Raw genomic sequence first — 16,211 nt, forward strand, 5'->3', positions numbered from 1 at the left:
ATTTTAGCGCCAGGACTGTATTCCAAGTTGGATTCTCTCAGCCCAGTTCGTTCCTGAGTCAGCAGAGCATATCTCTCCTGGTTCGTATCTCCTTAGTCCGCATCATTCCTGGCCTCTGAGCCGAGCCTTTAGAGAGCGTTCAGTAGTTGCTGTTGTCTGTCCGCCATGTTCTCCCCGTCTCGAGCTAATGTTTTTTCAATGTTTGCTAGATTTCAACAATAATACTATCTAGCCTAAAATTTTGTATTATTGAGTCAAAGTATTATAGGTCTGTTCAGTTTTCTATTTCTTTTTGAGTCATATTTGGCAATTTGTGTACTTTTAGAAATTTTTCCACTTTCCTGAAGTTATATAACTTGTTAGTGTACAACTGTATAATAATCATTTGTATTTCTGTAAGGTGAGGAATAATTTGAATCTTCTCTGATTTTTTCTTAGTCTGTCTAGCTATCTTCTGCTTTTCATTTGGTCATCTTTTTGTAGTTTCTAAGGAGTAAGATTAAGTTGTTAACTTGAGCTTTCTTATTAAATGCTATAAATTTTAAATCTGAGTGTTTCATTCAATAAAAAACCTGGGAAACTTTGGTAAGTTGCACTATCTTTTCCTTCATCTCAAATTATTTTCTTATTTTCCTTGTGATGTCCTCTTTAATCCATTGGTGGTCTTATTTTTTATGTGTTTTTATTTTTTAACACCAATTACATTTATTAAAAAAGAAAAAAGTTATGAAATATCCTCATCTTTCCTTAAGAAATTAGAAATAAAAGACAGAATAAAACCAAAAGCACATAGAAGAAAATAATAAAGATCAGAAAATACAATCCCTTACCAAAATGCCAATATCACTTCTTATAAAAATTAACATTTTGATTCTTATATTTCTGAAGGAGTTTAAAAGACTCAGAATAGTCTAAACAACTTTAATAAAGGAACAAAATTTGTGCTTCAACTCTTCCAAATCCCATGACTTATCACAAAGTTACACCAATCATGACAAAATGGCATTGATATCAAGATAGACAAACCACCTAAGTACCAATTTGAGGTTTCAGAATAGATACCCACATAATAGACAATTGATTTCTGGCAAAGATGCAAAAGTAATTAGATGGAGAAAGGTTTATACATTCAAAAAATACACTGGAACAAATGGATATCCACATGCAAAAACCCAAACCTTACAGCACATCAAAAATGTCTTAAGACATCTGAAAGTCAACTCAAAATGGCTCACAGTGGGTTAAAGCAAAGGCAGGGGTGATCTGAGTCATTGTTTTGGCTGAAGTCATTCTCTCTGGGACAAAACAAGGTGTAGAAGGGAAGGCAGAATCTACAGAGGTTTTCAGAAAAGGAAGACATTGAATTTGCTTCTGAACAGGCCATGTGGATGACAGAAGAGGCCATTACGCTGCTTCCTTTTTAAAAACTGCCTAAACTAATTTTTCATATACATGTATCTACACGTATACATGTTTTTTCTTTCAGCTTGTTACACTAATGAAATAATATGATGTTTAAACATGTGTCTTATTTATTTCACTAATAAGCATGTTCTCAAGGCACATCCATTTACCTATAAAAGTATCCACTTTATCGTTCTTTATGGTTGAGTAGTATTCCACTGTATAAAAATACCACATCTTTTTATCCATTCCTCAATTGATGGGCATTTAGGTTGTTTCCAAGATCTGGCTATCATAAACTGTGCTGTTATAGACATACGGGTGCACATATATCGCTGTGGCATGATGTTTTTAATTCTTTTGGGAAGATACCTAGAAAGGGAATAGCTGGGTTGAATGGGACCTCCAATCCTGGTTTTTTGAGGAGTCTCCACACTGATTTCCACAGAGGATGCACCAGACTACATTCCCACCAACAGTGGAAAAGTGTTCCTTTTTCCCCACAGCCCCTCCAGCATTTGTTGTTGGTTGATTTCTTAATACTAACCATTCTTTCTGGGGAGAGGTGAAATGTCAGTGTTGTTTTAATTTGCATCTCTCGTATGACCAGCGCTGCTGAATATTTTTTCATGTATTTATTTGCTGTCTGTACTTCTTCACCTGAGAAAGTTATGTTCATCTCTGATGCCAATTTTTAGATTGGGTCTTTAAATCTGGGAAGATTGATTTTTTATTCAAGTTCTTCATACATTTTCTTTTTTAAAAAGACACATTAATTCAGCATCATGATCAGACTCTTACATTTAGCAATCAACAGCATGGGTGCAAAAGCAGGTCTGCATTAAAACCCTTTGTTGAAATGCTTTACACTTTCCACAGAACAGAACAGAAACTAAAATAGCCTGTTATACAATTAGTCACAAATACAGTCCTTGAGTTTTTTGCCCATACACATGAGTACAGTCTAAAACATGTCTTCTTTGTAGCAGCTAAACACTGCCACCACTGTGAGTGGCTGAGTTCACAAATCTGTTGTAACCTGTAGCTTCCCTGTCACTTTTCTGGCTCTCCTCTCCTGCTACGCTTTGTTTCCTAGAGTATTTAAAACCTTCTGCCACTGCCATAGCTGCTACTACTGCTGCTGAAACCACTATAGACACCTTGATTTCGTGGTTTGGTAAAGTATTTGCCTCTGCTGTACACTAGCAAAAAGACTATTATGTTTGTGTTATGCCTAAGTTATATGACCAAAGTACCTGTAACACTGCCATACTGTTCTGTATGTGTCTTTTTTTCTGGGTGACCTAATTGATATGTTAATCAATGCTCCCCTCTGTAAAGAATTGTAAATCCCTCAGAACCTGACCTAATTGATATGTTAACCATTGCTGCCCTCTACAAACAACAGATGTTATCTAAAATTGAGCTCTAAAATAAGTTGACAAAGGATTATTAATTCCTGCTAGACTTCTCTGTCCTCTGCAAAGGGAAACAAAGGTCTTCCTCATTCCTTAGCAGATTTCCTGATCCACGCCCATAACCCCTTACTTTGTAAACTGTGCTTTCTACAAAAAGTCTGAAAAGTTTTGAGGGAAACACACAGCTTTTGCAAACTCCAACTGCACTGTGTCGCTGGACTCAGGATAAAATAAATTAGCACTGCTTTTTTAACAAAACATGTCTTGCCCCATTTTGGATTTGAGGTTGGGGGCTCTGGGGGGGCTCGTTTGTGGATTACAAGAGCCTCCACCACAACAGGGCCCAGAGCTTCTGCCTCCAAAGTTTCCTGCCTTCAAGGGTCCAAAACTTGAAGACTGCTTGTTGTAACTGCCAAATTCATTACACCTTCTACCACTTCCATAATTGCTTCCACTACCATCGCCAAAGCCGCCTCTGCCTCCTCTGTTGTTATAGCTGTCATAGCTGCCACTCCTGCCATAGCCACTGCCCTGGTTTCCATAATCCTGTCCACCACTTCCATAGCTTCTGCTTCCTCCAGGGTAACCAGGGTCGCCTCCTCCATAACCACCATCATTACCAAATCCGAGGTAGCCATCCTCACTGCCACCATATCCACTTCCACAATGGCTGCCACCAAAACCACCTCGACCACTAAAGTTTCCTCTACAACAAAAACTCATTGCCACCAAAACCACCTTCACAACCACCATCAAAATTTCCTGAACCACTTCTACCTCTTTGGCTGGATGAAGCACTAGCCATCTCCTGCTTTAACAGGGCTTTCCTTACTTCACAGTTGTGGCCGTTCACAGTATGGTGTTTCTTTTTTTTTGTCTTCGGGGATTCCTCCATAGATAAGGAGGCTCCAACACAGGACATTGTGGGACCAGGCAGACTAGCCGGAACAGGACACTACAGTGACTTTAGTCGCATATTCCCTCTCAAGCGGGATGGGTGGGGAGCGCTTGGCCTGGGTGATGCCGCAGACTAAGACCCAGTAGGCTAGCCCAAACCAGCTCCCAGTGCCTGGCAGTGCACCCTAGCAATGAAGCCTTCAGTAGGTTGACTGACCAGCAGAGGCTGCCCAGGTCTGTGTCTCCCTACTACACTGCAGTGGGGGGGAACACCTAGCCAGCGCAATTCAAACAAACTGTAACCGACAAAGAAAGAAACTGGACCTCCTATATACACTTGTATGAAAGGAACAAAAAATATGAGAAGAGAGAGCAACAAGAAAGGGTCCTCGGCCCCTAATCCTGAGAACACTGATCCAGGAAAGGTAAATGCAAAGGAGAATGAGGACAGAAAACATGCAGTATCAGACATGGTACCAATAGACATAAAGCGATATCTCCAGAACCTCATAGACAAGTTCAAAAGTGAACTATTTAATGACCTAAAGCAAGATACAAGTAGAATAGTTAGAGAAATGCTAAGTACCACCCAAGAAAAAACAGATGGTGGAATGGAAGAACAGAAAAAGAGGGGAGAATTGTTTGATGGAGAAAATAGAGAAAACATAAAATAGATGAAGCAGTTCAAAGAGATTACCAAGAAACTAAAAACTCTATTGAAAGCTGGCATAACAGCTTGAAAGAAACTAAGGATAGATTATCTGAACTGGAGGACAGATTTGTAATGTGGGAGCATGAAATAAAAAACTTTTTAAAAATAACAAGAAAACAAAGCAATAATACAAAGGCTTGAAGAAGATAAGAGGATCTATAACTTAAGAATTAAGAACCTAAAAGAAGAAGTAGGGGCACAAACAAATGAACTACAAAGGCTATTCACAGATAATCCAGGAGAATTTCCCTAATTTAGCAAAAGGTAAAGATACTCAGATATATGAGGCATACAGGAGCCTAGTCACCTACAACCCAAACAGAACAACACCGAGGCATATAATAATCAAAATTTCAGAAATCCAATATAAGAACAGAACATTAAAAGCTGTCAGAGACAAGAAACAGATCACTTACAAGGGAACACCCATCAGAATTACAGCAGACTTCTTGGCACAAACCATCAAATCACAAAGAGCATGGGGGGAAATAATTCAAGCTTTGAAACATAGTAATCTCCAGCCAAGATTGATATATTCTGCACAACTGTCCCTAGAAACTGATGGAAAAACAAGGTGCTTCCAGGATAAAAAGGAACTAGGGGAATTTGCAACCACCAATTCAACTCTATAGAGAATACTGCAGGACATTCTAAAAAAAGAAAAATACCAAGATTCCAGAAACAGTGGCAGAGAGGCCACAATGAATGCAGCAGAAAGCAAAATGAAGACGACAAACTGATAACTAATGACAGAAAAAGAGCTCAACAGAAATGAGGCAGAGAAGGTTGGATGGTAAGAACAGCTACTTTGGAGAAAACAAGACATCATAATAGCTAGTGCTGATTCAATATCATCTTGTTTTGAAGTCCATACTACCAAGTTTGAGAGTATAGGCAACAACTGTGAAGACAATAAGATTCATTATGACATCCATTCTGGTTTGACTATTATCTTCTTTTGAAGTCCTGCAAGGTCTCCAATGTTTTGGTTTTATTGGTTATGTTCTTTACCGTTTTGTTCAATTTTATTACAACTGATGATATAGGCAATTCTTTTTAAAATAGCAAGAGGCATTATGGTAACCATTGTTGATCACCTTGTATTCTGTTTTTACATTATGTACTATGTCCATCCTTTTGATTTGACTGACTCTGTTTTGATATGTCACATTTGGCTTTATTCTCTTCAAAAAAAGTAATAAGAACTGTGGGAGTAATAAAACCCAAAATGTGCAATTGTCATTGTACAAAAGAGAGGAAAAGAAAGTGCTCTAAAAGATATAACTGCATGTATATTTACATGTATAAGACAGATAACCACATTACTGAGTTTTGTTGGATCATTCAACAGAACTGTTTGCAATCTAACTGTTTGAATGTCCACTCTATATGCTTTAATTTTGTAACTTGAACAACTATTTCTAAGATGACAACATCTTTAACTAATAATCTATTAACTAGTGATTTCCTACTGTTTATTTTTTCTGAAATTCTGTATAACTTGTACACTTTTTCTGTTTTTTCTTTTTCTCCTTAAATTAACAAAAAAAAGATAAATAGCAGAAAAACAATTTCTTATAGAATTCAGCAGTGAATCCATCAGGTCCTGGGCTTTTCATTGTTGATAGCTTTTTAATTACATCTTTGATTTCATTGATTGATATTGGTTTCTTTGGGATTTTTGTATCTCTTGACTCATCTTTGGTAATTCATATGTATCTAGAAATCTGTCCATTTCTTCCATATTTTACAATTTATTAGAATAAAAGTTTTCAAAATAGGTATAGATGATTTTGTGAATTTCTGCAGGGTCTATTGTGATTTTGCCCTTCTCATTCCTAATTGCATGGATTTGAATCTTTATAATTTCCTCCCTTGTATGAGCTTTTGGTTTTGCCTGCTCTTTTTTTCCTAGAAGTTTGAGATTCAACACTAAGTTGTATGTGCTTGCTCTGTTTTCCTGGTTATTTACTGCTATAAATTTCCCTCTTAAAACTGCTTTCATTGTGTCCCACAATTCCAGTATGTTGTATTGTCATTATCACTCAACTGTAAGAACAAATTTGTTCATTAATTTCATCATGACACATTGGTTGTTCAGTAGGGTACTATTTAATTTCCATGTGTTAATGAAGTTCTTGTGGTTTCCTTTGGCATGGATTTCCAATTTCATTGCACTGTGGTCTGATAATATGCATGGGATAATTTCAATTCCTTTGCATTTACTTAAGCATGTTCTATGAACCAGTATATGATTTATTCTGGAGAATGTCCCATGTGCAGCTGAGAAGAATGTATATTCTGATTTGTGGGGTGGTACATTTTGTAGACATTGACTAAGTCCTTTTGCTCAACAGTTTTAGTTCTAATATTTTATTATTGATTTTTTTGTCTAGTTGATCTTTTTGTGACAGTGGGGTATTGAGATCCTACAATACAATTTTATTAGGGCTTATTTGATTTTTCACGTCCATTATTGTTTTATAGTGAGTGCGCAGGTATTTGTTGCACATATACTTATGATTGTTATCTCTTCTTCTTGAATTATTTCCTTTAAAAGGGTGTAGTGACCTTCTTTATCCCTTTTAGTCAGTTTTGGCTTGAAATTCACTTTGTCTGCAAAATAGAATAGCTACCCTGATTTTTTTTTTTTTTTTTTTTTTTGGTTCCTGTTGCATAGAGAATTGTTTTCCATCCTTTGAATTTCAGTCTAAGAATTTCTTTTTGAATAAAATGTGTTTCTTGTATGCAGTATATCGTTGAAACTTGCTTCTTAATCCATTCTGCCAGTCTTGTGTCTTTTGACTGGTGATTTGAGATCACTAACATTGACAGTTAAAACTAATATGTATTGACTCATCCTTATTATGCTATTTTCCTATTAGTGTCTTCCTGTCCTCCTTTTTTTCTTTTTCCCCTTCCTATAATTGTTTGCCTTTCCTGGTGGATTCCTTCTGTTGGGGATCATAGTCCTTATTATCTCTTTCTAGATTGTCCTTCAAAATATTTTGCAGTTCTGATTTGGTGGTCATAAATTTCCTCAGATGTTCTTTGTCATGGAAATATCTAATTTCTCCATCAATTTTAAAAGATGGTTTTGTGGGATACATCAATCTGGGTTGAAAGTTGTTTTACTTTAGAACTTGAAGTACTTCACTCCAATCTCTTCATGACTTGAGAGTTTGCTGAGAAGTCAGCTGTGATTCTGATGGGCTTTCCTTTATGGGTGATTACTTTTTGTTTTCCTAACAGCTTTTAAGATTCTATTCTTGTGTTGAATTTCTAGAATCTTGACTATGATATCTCTGGATGTAGATTTTTTTGATCATTGCTAATTGGAGTTCTATACACCTTGTTTATTTGTATGTCAAATTCTTTTTCTGTACCAGGCAAGTTTTCTGTCACAATGTCTGTGAACATGTTTCTAATATCGTTGTGGTATTTCCTGCTTGTTTACTGACTCCAATTAATATTAAATTATTTTTGTTTCATATAGCAGTTGCTGAATTCATTTCTCATGTCCTATTGCTAGTTTTGAAAAATCTTTCTTTTCTTGGTCACTAACCACAAGCTTGTGTTGGATATCTGAGATCCTGTCCTCACACTGGCCTAATCTGCTTCAATACTTTCAATGGAGTCTCTCTTCTCCTGGATACCTGCTTGAATCTGCTGTATGGATTCCATTTGTTTCCTATGTGGTACTTCCATAATTTGCTTAAGCTCATCTATTTTTTATCTGTGTCTGCTCTAACATCACTAAGCATGGTGTGTATTTTGATAATCTCTGTAGTTATTTGAGAGATTATTTCTGATTTCATTTTTTCCGGAGCCTCATTCAATTCTTTGTTACCACTTCAAGAGATCTGGTAGGGGCTTTCAGATTTCCCAGCCTTATTGCCACAAGGTTTTGCCTTTGGTAAACTGGGTATCTGAGGTTGTGTCACTTAAGTATCTTCTCATTTCTTTTCTTTTTTAGCCTAATTCCTGGAGTGATACTTGTTAGCTGCCTATGCTGGGTTGTTTTATTGCTGGTATTTAGGACACCCAGGTAATGATCACTGTTATGAGGTATCTTCTAAGTGTAGCTGGGTTTTGGGCTTTGAGTGTATTGGAAGATCTTACCTCCTCAGTTTGTTGGAGATGAGAAGCTATTGCTCGCCTGGCCTAGTCCCTAGTTCTTTGGCACCATGCCACAGTATTTTCTGTGCCCCTCGTCAACCTCAGTCATGGATTATCAGGGCCAACAGATGTTCAGAACAACTATGTCAATTTTGGCTGTAGGGTACCAATAGCATCAAACACAGCCTATAAAACAATAAACTGAGCCAACCCCTGATTTGCAACTTTTAACCACATGAACTGAATGTGTGACCATATAACAATGCATAACAATTATATACATTGGGCTGGGGATTTAGCTCAGCGGCATAAGTGCTTGCCTTTCAAGTGTGGGATCTTGAGTCCAATCCTGGTACCAAATAACAACAAAAAAAAATTACATACAATATGTAAGTCCATAACCTGCCAATTCTGTCCTCAAGGGTTAAGATTCAAAATGAATTAAGGAGAAAACAGAGAAGAGGGAAAAGAGAAAGAGATTACATGTAGGTTGGAGGACAAAGATGGATCCTACCAACTTGGGGAAACTGATACAGAAGACTGAAGGAAAAGAGAGCTGGAAGAGTTAAAAGGAAGACCAGAACAAAACACACCTACAAGGAGGTTAGAAACCATTCACTCAAAAAAAAAAAAAAAAAGAAAGAAAGAAAGAAAACAATAAAAGAGAGAGAAATCAAAAACAAGAAAAGAAGAAAAGAAAAAGAAAAACAAAACAAAACACTCCACTTCTAGGATTCTCTCTGGATTCACTGTAGATAGCCTGTGGAAACAGCATCCCAAATCATGCTACTGTATCCCTGCAAGCCATGAGTTGCTTTATGATTGAGTAGTAGACAACCTTAATTCCTGGATAATCCATGACTGAGGCCTGCCCCAGACCAGACTCATGGAGCTCACTGTAGTCCAAGCAGTTTCCCGGGTCTGCATCCAGCTAGGAGCTGACGGTTTAAGCTGGCCGCAGTTCTGGTTCTGGGCTTATCCAGACTGACTACACAATTGCTCCTGGGTAATTGCTCTCTCCCACTGAAGGACTGAGTCCTGTGCACTCACTGCCAGCCAGTGTAGTCCTCTATGCCTGCTGCGTCTCTCTGAAGTGGCCTCCAGGGTTTCCAGCAGCCACCGTCATGTCACCGTGACTGCACGTCCCAAAAGCTCCCCTCATGCAGTAAGTCTGGCTCCGGGTAAAGGCGCTGCCAGTTACCGCCTTCTTCTTCACTGAAGTTTTTCTTTTACTCTCTCTGTTGGCTATGACTTAGACTTTAGTCTCTTCCTGGATCCAACAGAGCCACTTCCTTCCTCTTGGCTTCCTCATGATTCTATGTTCACATGGTGACTCTCAGAGAAGCTATTTTCTCTGCTGCTTACTACTCCGCCATCTTTCTGGAAGTTCCTTTGGCAGTTTTAAAATGTGTTAATTTCTACATATTTGTGAAATTTTCCATTTTTCTGTTTCTTCTATTACTTCAAGTTTTCTTCTGTTTTTTCATTGTAGTTGGAGAAGGTACTTTATATGATTTCAGCTTTTTAAATTTATTGAGACTCTTGTGATATAAAGTATGATCATCCTAGACTGCTCCTTGTGAAGTTGAGAAGAATGTACACACAGTTGTTAGGCACATTTTCTATTATTATATAACTGCTTTTTTCTCCCATCAATTCTGTAAATTTTTGCCCCATATATTTTGGGACCCTCTTGTTGCATACCAATATAATAATTGCTATATCTTCTTAATGTATTGGTGCTTTTACTAATTGTCCTTGTTTGCTTGCAATAATTTTTCAAAGTCTATTTTCCTGATATTAGCTCTCTTTTAGTTATTGTGTTAGCTTTTCAGTACTGTAACAAAGACCTAAGATAAATCAACTTATAAGGAGGAAAGGTTTATTCTGGCTCACATTTGCAGAGTTCAAACCTCTGCTTGGCCCTGTTGCTTTGGATACATAGTGGTACAGAAAATTATGGCCGAAGTACATGAAGGAGACTTGTTCATGTCTTGGCAGCCAAGAAACAGAGAGAGACAGACAGACAGACACAGACACAGAGGGAGGGATAAGATTTCTAATATTCCTGCAATGCATGCTTCTCTCAATGATGTACTTTACTTCCACTAGACTCTACCTACTGAAGGTTCTACCATCTTGCAACAGTGCCACAGGTGGGTTCTAAGCCTTCCACACATGAGCCTTTGAGGAGCATTCAGGATCCAGCCTATAACACTTACAATTTCCATGGACTATTTTTTTTTCTGATCTTTCACTTTAAACTTAGTTGTATACTTGTAATTAAAGCAATGCATGCTTCTCTCAATGATGTACTTTACTTCCACTAGACTCTTAATCTTAGTCTCCTACAAAGTTTCAGGACATGAGCAAAATGAAGACAAATTTTCTGCCACAGTATAACACATGGCCTTGAGTCCAACTGCCAATGGAGTCCTTGTTCCCAAATGAAACCTGATCTTGAATTTTATCATCTCATTCCTGTCAGCGTTCTAGTGTTGTTAGTTCTGACTAGAAACTCCCATCAAGCTTAGGGGGCCTCTCTCATCAGAATTTGCAAACCTTTCTAAATTTCCCTTATAAATCCCTTCTAAAGGCTTCTGACAATATGGCCAGGCATATTCACTGCAACACCACTATTTCTGCGTACCAAAACTTGTCTTAGTCATTTTCTCATCACTGGGACCCAATATAATAACCCAACACCCACAACTTAAGGGAGGAGAAATATATTTTGGCTCATGGTTACTGTCTAAAGTCAGCTGGTTCCAGTGCAAAAGAGGAATAGCAAGAAGGCATAGTGAAGGAAAATCTGCTTACATCTTGTTAGACAGTAGGAAGACACGCAAGGGAGGAGTCAGGGAAAGAAAAATACCTTCCTCTTCTAACCAGACCCCACCTTCCTACTAGCCAATCAAGTATATCATCTGTATGATTCAATTACCTTCTAATAGCCCCACCTATGAATGCATGAGGCTTGTGGAATCCAAGTAATGGGGAGGGTCAGTAACTTCAAATTCTTAAGTGAATCTATGACTCATACAAAGTTTATGGAGAATTGCTTTTTTTTTGTCTTTTTCGTTTTTATCAGTACCAGGGATCAAACTCTCAACTGCCTGCTTGCAAGGCAGGCGCTTATGCCACTGAGCTAAATCCCCAGCCCCTGGAGAATTGCTTTTAACTCATAAAATTTTTGCCTAAAACTTAACAATCATGATGCTATCTATTCCTTCAAATCCAGGAGTCATTTGGACTTATTATCCCAATGTATATCCATATATAACCATATTTTCCATATATTTCTATTTCCAATAGATTAACACTTAATTTAATTATCAGCAGAGTGAAGATATCATATATATAATATACATAATATATATATATAAAATGTAAAAACAAAACTGTGCTGCAAGAAGGTAAAAAGTAGTAAAACAAAAAGGAGAGCTAACCTAAGGAATTCATGGAATGCACTGAAAATCAGAGTTTTAGGAAAGAACAATACAAAGATAGCTGAGATTTAAAGGCAGGAAGATGTTACCCCTCAGAAAGAGATCAGCACTTCAGAGTACTCATCTATTTTACAAATGATCCCTTATCTAAATTGCCTAACCCACTTAATTTTTATTCTAGATCCACAGGGAAAAATGATCTATTCAGCAAATAAAAGAATAAATATAAAATATAATAAATAAATAAACCCACAGACATGAATATTTATATCTACAAAGCTACTGAACATCTGACCAATTTATCTGAAAAAAGTAAGTGAATATGATACCTATGTCACAGGATTGTTTTGAGAATTACATGCTTTCCAAAGAAAAACTAAAAAAAATTTAAACCTACAAACAACAAAAAACAACAGCTAAAGTGAAATGGTAAGACATGCCCTTTTTTAGTGATTTATTTTCTCTTTTTCTGTAAAACTGCTCAAACTTTTCTCGATATTATAAAATGAATTATGTAACAAAATTTCTATAATTCTACTTATGGAATCAAGGTTTAACTAAGGCCACCTATGACCAAATCTATACTAATTCATTTAATTCTATTATGTCCTTAATTTCTTCTATATAGAAAATATTTTAAAAATTCTCTGAAATTCCTTTAAAATCTAGAACATGGTACACAGCAGTGGAAAGAGAATATCGATCCCTGGTTTTAGGAATCTCTTTGGTTTGATCTCTTCAACTAAAATACTCTTGAAGACTGCTAAGGATAAAAAGATCATACAAAAAGCAAAATAAAACAAACCTCTGATAGCAAAGCATTCTTTCTCTTGTTCTAAATCCCTTCTTTCAAGCCCAAGCCTTTAACACCCCAATATCAATGGAAACTGTCTAAACAGTTGACAATTGAAAAACTGAGTTCCTTATCACTCTATCAGAATATTTGCAAGGGAGTTAAATTCTCTCATTTCAAGAGGAGACATTATAAATTTGTTTTTCCCTAGATGCTTTCCCATGAAAAGTCAATTATTTGTATTGGTAATTTACAAGTGAAATTTTCTAGTATGGTAAAAAGGGCACTGAACAGAAGTGTTACTGTGAACTATTTAATCTCTCAGAAAGCTTGCCTCTACATCCTTATTATTCAAATCGTGGTTCCCCAAATTAGCAGAATTAACATTACTTGAGAACTTATTAGCAATGCACAATACCAAGTGACTATACTCTGGGATAGGATACTGCAATACACCAGACCTAACAAAGTAGGGATCTGCATTTTAGCAAGCTGCCACATAATTTATATACAGGTTAAAGTTTAAGAAGCATGGTTCTATTCAAAACTAGATGCTCTGGCTGTTGACTAGATGCCCTTAAGGTCTCTTTTAGCGTTTCCTGTGAAAAAATCATGGTGAACAACATAGAAGCCTCTATTCTTAAGTGGTAAATGCTGGCTAGAGCTGAGTAGTAGCTGCGCCATTGGGTAGAGTGTACACACTCCCTGGCTCCCTCTGTCCTTATCTCCTCCCTTCACTCACTTGTGTTACCTTTTTGGATCCTATCTGGTCTCTAAATTAGATTCCAAATAGAACTGACAAATTCTTCTCCTTTTCAGTAAAAAAAGAGATGATTTCATAAGTTAAAAAAATCATTTTTAGATGAAAGAAAAAAGTATTCATTTACCTTGATGGGAAGTAATGAGGTCCAGGTAAGAAGTAAGGGTGATGAAAAGAGAATCGTGGTGGCGTCCCAAACAGAGTGGCTGGATGGCCGAGGGGAGGTGGCTGGTAGACATGTGAATGTGGCATGGGAGGAGCTTGGGGGACTGGAGCACTTCTGGGACAGGCAGATACACTGGTATACTCCTTAGGAGGCTGGATAGCTGGGGTTGCAAATCTGGCATTGGCAGTACTTGCACTGGTTGAAATACTGTTGGTGCTCTCGAGAGAGACAGGAGTGGGTCTCTTCACGGAGTGACTGGGTCCAGAAGGCAGCAGATGAGTGTCAGCTTGGGAAGGCCCAGGAAAGCGCTGAGGTGGAGCTGCCGGGTGCAGAGGCAGACTTGGAGCCTGGACGGCCACTTGGGCATTATTGGAGACACTGGGCTGGAAAAGCGTGATGGGACTTGGGCGCTGGACTGCAGGTGTGGGCAGCTGGATGGCAGGTGGGGCTTCACCTTTAGAAAAACAAAGCATTAATTGGATCACTCCATGTTCATCCTTTCAGGAAAATCTAGTGTATTGGTCAGAGCCCTTCATAAACCATCTTACCTCACATCATCATCATACCAAACCTCCGCATTCCCTTTACAGCACAAACAAAAGGTAATCATTGTAATTTCTTGTCTATTTACCCTTACTTGCCTTTCCTTCTCAACTAGACTATAAATCACAGGGGTCTTTTCTGCTTTGTTCACTACTATTTCCCAGACACAAGTTTTGACTGCCACAGAACAAACCTTTAACCAATTTTTGAATGAGTAAATAAATGAATTAAAGTATTTATTGATAAAAAGAACGGTTATATATAAATGCTGGTACATATGTACAGTGGTATCCTGGTTCATGAATTTGATTCTTTCCACAATTCTACTTACAAACCGAGTTGGACAAGAACCAAATCAAAGTCAGTGGTTAGGTCAGTGTTAATCTTATCAGGGAAATTTGATTTGGATCTTGTTCAGTTTGGCTTGTGACCAGAATCGTGGAGAGAACTGAGTTCATAAGCCAACGTATCACTGTTTTTCTAACAGAAATTAAATTAGTGACAATAATTACCCTTAAGGAGTGGTCATCTAGGAGGACAGGGTAGGTGGACAGCAGAAAAATTTGGACTTTGATTTGGTATTATCTGAATTTTCTATGAATCTAAACATATTAAGTTTATGTTTCAGAGTAGCACTATAAGCATTTTTCTTTATATTCAACTAAAGAATAGAGGACATTTTTAATTGAAAAAATTAAGCAATCAACAAAATGTTTTACTGTATTGCATACAATGTGAACACAGGAGGAAATTTCCAAATGAGACCACAATTCATTACAAGTCAACCATTTGTAACAAGTATAAAAAGAAAATTATTATAGCAGGGCATGATGGATATGGAGGAATTTTTAAAGGCAAGTCAAACAATTATACGTTTTATCTTTTTATTCCTAAAGAAGACAGGACTGCTGATTTGAGTAGCTGCATTAGCAAAATACCTAATGTAAACTTAACTGTTTTCTGATGAAGTGCAAGCAGATGTAGCCATAGTACAAGCAAATGTAGCCATAGTCATATCCGTTTTATCCCTATGAAGTTGGGTATCTGTTAATAAAGAGGAAGTAGTACAAGAACAGACTCTGCAGTTAGAGACATCTTTGGTCAGAGACCAGAAAAAAAAAAAAAGAATCTTCTTTCAGCCCTCTCTACCTAAGACTTCCCCCTCCCTCCTTCTCTGGGTTGGGACAGATAATGTGCTACCTAAACCAGGAAGTACTAAATTAAAGAACACAGTAGAGCAGTAGGTTGTAAACAAAGTTGTCTGGATTCTCATTGATGAGTTCATATGGATTAGTCCTTCCATCTGTGAGGCAGAAGCCCAAATTAGACCTTTCCTGATTTATCAAGTATAAGGTAATTTCCCTTTGTGTATCTTCCAAACCTTGTAAATCTATCACTTAGGATAAAAATAGTATACATCTCTGCACTTAATTGCTTGTCTGCTGTCCCCATTAGTCACCAAGCTGCAAACAAGGGTAGGAACTGTTTCTCTCCATTCATGTTTGGATACCCAAATCTAACACAGAACCTGCTTAATAAAAAAGTTAAGAAAAGAATGAATGGAATGAAATAATAAGCTAACAAACTGAGTATACCTGATAATACTTGTGTCACTGACCTAATAGAAGGGGATCTAAACCTTCACAAACAACTGTTTTAAAAAGACTAACTTTTTGTGAAATCTCTCAAAATCATGTTAACAGGATAATTACTATGCTCAAGATGCTAATCCCCAAAATCTACCCTGCGGCAGCTTTCTTTTACCCATACTTAATTCAAGAAGCTATTAGTTATCAGTGAAGAAATATGATTTTTTTCAGGCAAAGGAAAATAAAATACAATAGTTGTAAAGAAACATCGATAAACTTTCAGTTTCTAAAGACAAAAGAAATATATCTTTTGCCAAATGCTCTTTTTCTATTAAAGATATTCCTAAAGCTAGAAATGAGA

At 37.1% G+C, this 16,211-nt stretch overlaps 1 protein-coding gene across 1 annotated transcript in view; it reads right to left on the reverse strand.

Annotated features, from left to right (window-relative positions):
* The window catches only part of Sox30 (SRY-box transcription factor 30), a 43,119-nt gene that overhangs the window by 16,890 nt on the left and 10,018 nt on the right, over window positions 1–16,211 (reverse strand). The window contains exon 4 of the mRNA XM_003473304.2: window positions 13,680–14,172. Coding sequence (XP_003473352.1) covers window positions 13,680–14,172 — 493 coding nt within the window. The remainder of the gene's footprint in view (window positions 1–13,679; window positions 14,173–16,211) is intronic.

The sequence above is a fragment of the Cavia porcellus genome, unplaced genomic scaffold (assembly GCF_034190915.1).
Source record: "Cavia porcellus strain 051 isolate PalLab524CR breed Dunkin Hartley unplaced genomic scaffold, mCavPor4.1 scaffold_19, whole genome shotgun sequence".
Taxonomy (NCBI): domain Eukaryota; kingdom Metazoa; phylum Chordata; class Mammalia; order Rodentia; family Caviidae; genus Cavia; species Cavia porcellus.